Source organism: Mandrillus leucophaeus, unplaced genomic scaffold, assembly GCF_000951045.1.
Source record: "Mandrillus leucophaeus isolate KB7577 unplaced genomic scaffold, Mleu.le_1.0 Scaffold54, whole genome shotgun sequence".
Taxonomy (NCBI): Eukaryota; Metazoa; Chordata; class Mammalia; order Primates; family Cercopithecidae; genus Mandrillus; species Mandrillus leucophaeus.
This window is the reverse complement of record NW_012105808.1, coordinates 711179-714343: the sequence shown is the minus strand read 5'-3', so window position 1 is coordinate 714343 and position 3165 is coordinate 711179. Positions and strand designations below refer to the sequence as shown.

Here is a 3165-nt window from a genome sequence, read left to right as displayed (position 1 = left end):
CCAGGCTGGAGTGCCGTGGTGCGATCACAGCCCTCTGCAGTCTCCACCTCCTGAGCTCAAGCGATCCTCCCATCTCAGCCTCCTGAATAGCTGCACACCACCACTCCTGGCTAATTTTGGTAATTTTTGTAGAGACAGGGTTTTGCCAACTTGGCCAGGCTGGTCTTGAACTCCTGGGCTCAAGCGATCCTCCTGCCTTGGTCTCCCAAAGCTCTAGGATTACAGGCGTGAATCACCACGCCCGGCCTCCACCTTCCAATGCTATCCTATGCCCGCTCACACCTGCCTTGTGCCCACACATGCTGCATCCCTGTACACATACACCCTGACCTGCCTGTGCTGCTGCCACCTGCCCATACCTGTCCACGTGTCTGTGCACACCCTCCCCCATCCTCCCTTGCACACGCATCCCCACACACATACTGTTCATACTGCACACTTGGTGGTGACAGGTGCCTGTTCCATGCGCCCCGCCCTGCACACCAGTGCCCACCTGTTCCGTGCAGGCTCCCCCTTGCTGCACCTGCCCCCCTGGAGGCCCTGCCCGCCCTCCCCAGGACCCCACTCACATGATGCAGCCCAGAGCCCAGATGTCTGACTGGCAGGAGTGCCCGTTTCTGGAGACAACCTCGGGGGCCAGGAAGTTCGGGGTCCCACAGAGCACTCTAGGAGGGGTGTCATGGGGGGGCTCAGGAAGGCTGGCATCCCCGTGCCAGACTTCAGGGCCAGCCGTGCCCACCCGGACAGACTGCTCAGAGCCCCCCTGGCTCTCACCCGTGGCAGCGGCCCCCTGGTCCCACCTTGGCCGCCAGCCCCAGGTCTCCAATCTTCACCTCCATGTTCTTGTTAAGGAAGAAGTTACCTGGCAGTGGGAGGGGCATCGTGCATGGGGGCAGATCTGCACCCACCTCCCGATGCCTCCGCCCACAGCCCCTTCCCACAGTTCCCCCTTCCCGGCACTCCTGACGCCTCCACCCACAGCCCCCGCCCACAGTTCCCCTTCCCGGCACTCACTGAGCTTCAGGTCTCGGTGCACGATGTGCCGCTGGTGCAGGTAGTGCAGGCCGCTGACCAGGCCCCGCAGGTAGTAGCGCACCTCTGGCTCCGTCAGGGTCTGCCGCGCCCTCAGCACGTGGGCCAAAGACTGCAGGTGACCAGCAGGCAGCAGTCCCGGCACCCAGCGGCCCCACATTAGAAGGCAAAGGTAAGCTCAACCTGGCCGAGGTGGTATGGCTGACTCTGGGATGAGCACAGGTGAGCACAGATGACCAACCCCAATAGGAGCCTACGGGTTCAGATGGGCCCACGTGGCCACTGAGGGGGGCACGCACCTTTCCCCACAGGCACAGCCACTCAGCCCCAGTCCTGCACCTGGCACCACCTTGAGGGTGAACACGGCGCTGGTGGACATGCCCGTCAGCTTGAGAAGGGAGGACCAGGTGATCGGCAGTGAGCGCAGAGGGGGCATATTCTGGCACAGGTGGACCCAGGTGAGCTCAGGTGTACTTAATGGGCACAGTGAGTTCAGGGATGTATGATGGCATGACTAAATTCAACTAGGCCACGGTGGGCACAGCTGGGTGCAGGAGGGGCGTGGGCGACCCCAGGTAGGCATAGGGGCATGCTGGTGTGTACAGGTGGGTATGGGTGCGTCCAAGGGGGCCAAGAAGAAGCAAATGTATTCTGATGGGCCCAGGCGGTCACAGGAGTATAAGCTGGGTCCAGGTGTGGCAGGTGGATCGAGAGCCTAGGTGTGCCCAGGTGAGTAAAGGATGGACACAAATGGCCCCATGTAGGCATAGGAAGCGCTGGCGACTGGACAGCAGAGGGCACACAGGATGGTTCGGGGTCAGCAGCGAGGTGCAGATGGACACGGGGTGGACACAGACGGGCATAGCCGACACGAATGCTGCCCTCTCCCCACCCCCCGGGCACCTGGCGGCTGCAGTACTCCAGCACCATGTACACGTGGTCGCGGTCAGCAAAGTGTCCGTGGAAGGCCACGATGTTGCGGTGTCGCAGGCGGCTGTGCAGGGCAATCTCACGGTCCACCTGCAGGCACGGCCCCGACATGTACCTGCCTGCAGGATGCTCGCCTGCCTCGTGTGCAATCTCATGTCCACCCAGGGCTGGGACGAAAGGGCAGGGCCTTCTTTGGGAAATGCTGCGGGCTGCGGGCCCTAGGGACTGACGGGACACGCACCTTTCCCTGTGTGCGAAGGCACCCAGGCCCGGCCCCGCCACGCGGCACCACCTTGAGGGCAAACACAGCGCTGGTGGACATGTCCGTCAGCTTGTAGCAGCGGCTGAAGGCGCCCTGAGGGGAGGGCCAGCGGATCAGCGGACAGGTGCGCACAGGTGTGCAAGCCGGCAGCATGGACAGAGGCACAGGGCAGCCAGGGACACAGGTGTGGCCAAGTCTCTTCACACACACACACACCGGGGAGAAAACAATACACAGCACCCACCCTCCCACCTGGACACACAAGAACGCACAGAGACACAGGCACATCCACGCCTGGTGCATACAGGCACGGACCACAAGACAGCACCGGACGCACAACACCACGCCTGAATACGACACACGAACACACAATGCCCAGACACAGAGTCACCATGCATGGACACACAACACCACGCCCAGACACACAACGCAGCAACACGCAAACACATGAATATACAATGTCTGGACATACAGTCACCATGTGTGGACACACAACCAACACCCAGACACAGCACAGTAACACACAAACACACGGACACACAACACCCGGACACACAATACAACACATGGACAAAGACACAGATACACAGACACAACACATGAATACACAACTCCCAGACACACCACATATGAACACACAAACACAAGCACACCACATGAACACACAACACCCAGACACACAATGACTGGACACACAAAGGCATGACGCACAAACACAACAGGTGAACAAGCAACACAACACCCCGACACACACACGAACGCCGCACAGCACCCAGGCACTTGGAAGCAGTGGGCACAGACATGGCACACTCGGACCCTCGCCAGGCTCGCACACACACCCAGAGGCAACACAGCGTCGCATCCCGAGGCCGAGCCGCACGCCCACACCCCGGACACGCAACCCACGGACACACCGCGCAGCGCGCCCAACACGGTTCCCG

At 61.2% G+C, this 3165-nt stretch overlaps 1 protein-coding gene across 1 annotated transcript in view; it reads right to left on the bottom strand.

Annotated features, from left to right (window-relative positions):
* Positions 1–2643, bottom strand: part of PLK5 (polo-like kinase 5) — a 21783-nt gene extending 19140 nt beyond the window's left edge. The window contains 5 exon segments of the mRNA XM_011997470.1: positions 570–665; positions 775–862; positions 1015–1151; positions 1931–2052; positions 2204–2643. Of these exon segments, the coding sequence (XP_011852860.1) occupies positions 570–665; positions 775–862; positions 1015–1151; positions 1931–2052; positions 2204–2527 (767 nt within the window). The 5' untranslated portion in view covers positions 2528–2643.
* Positions 2644–3165: the final 522 nt, after the last annotated feature.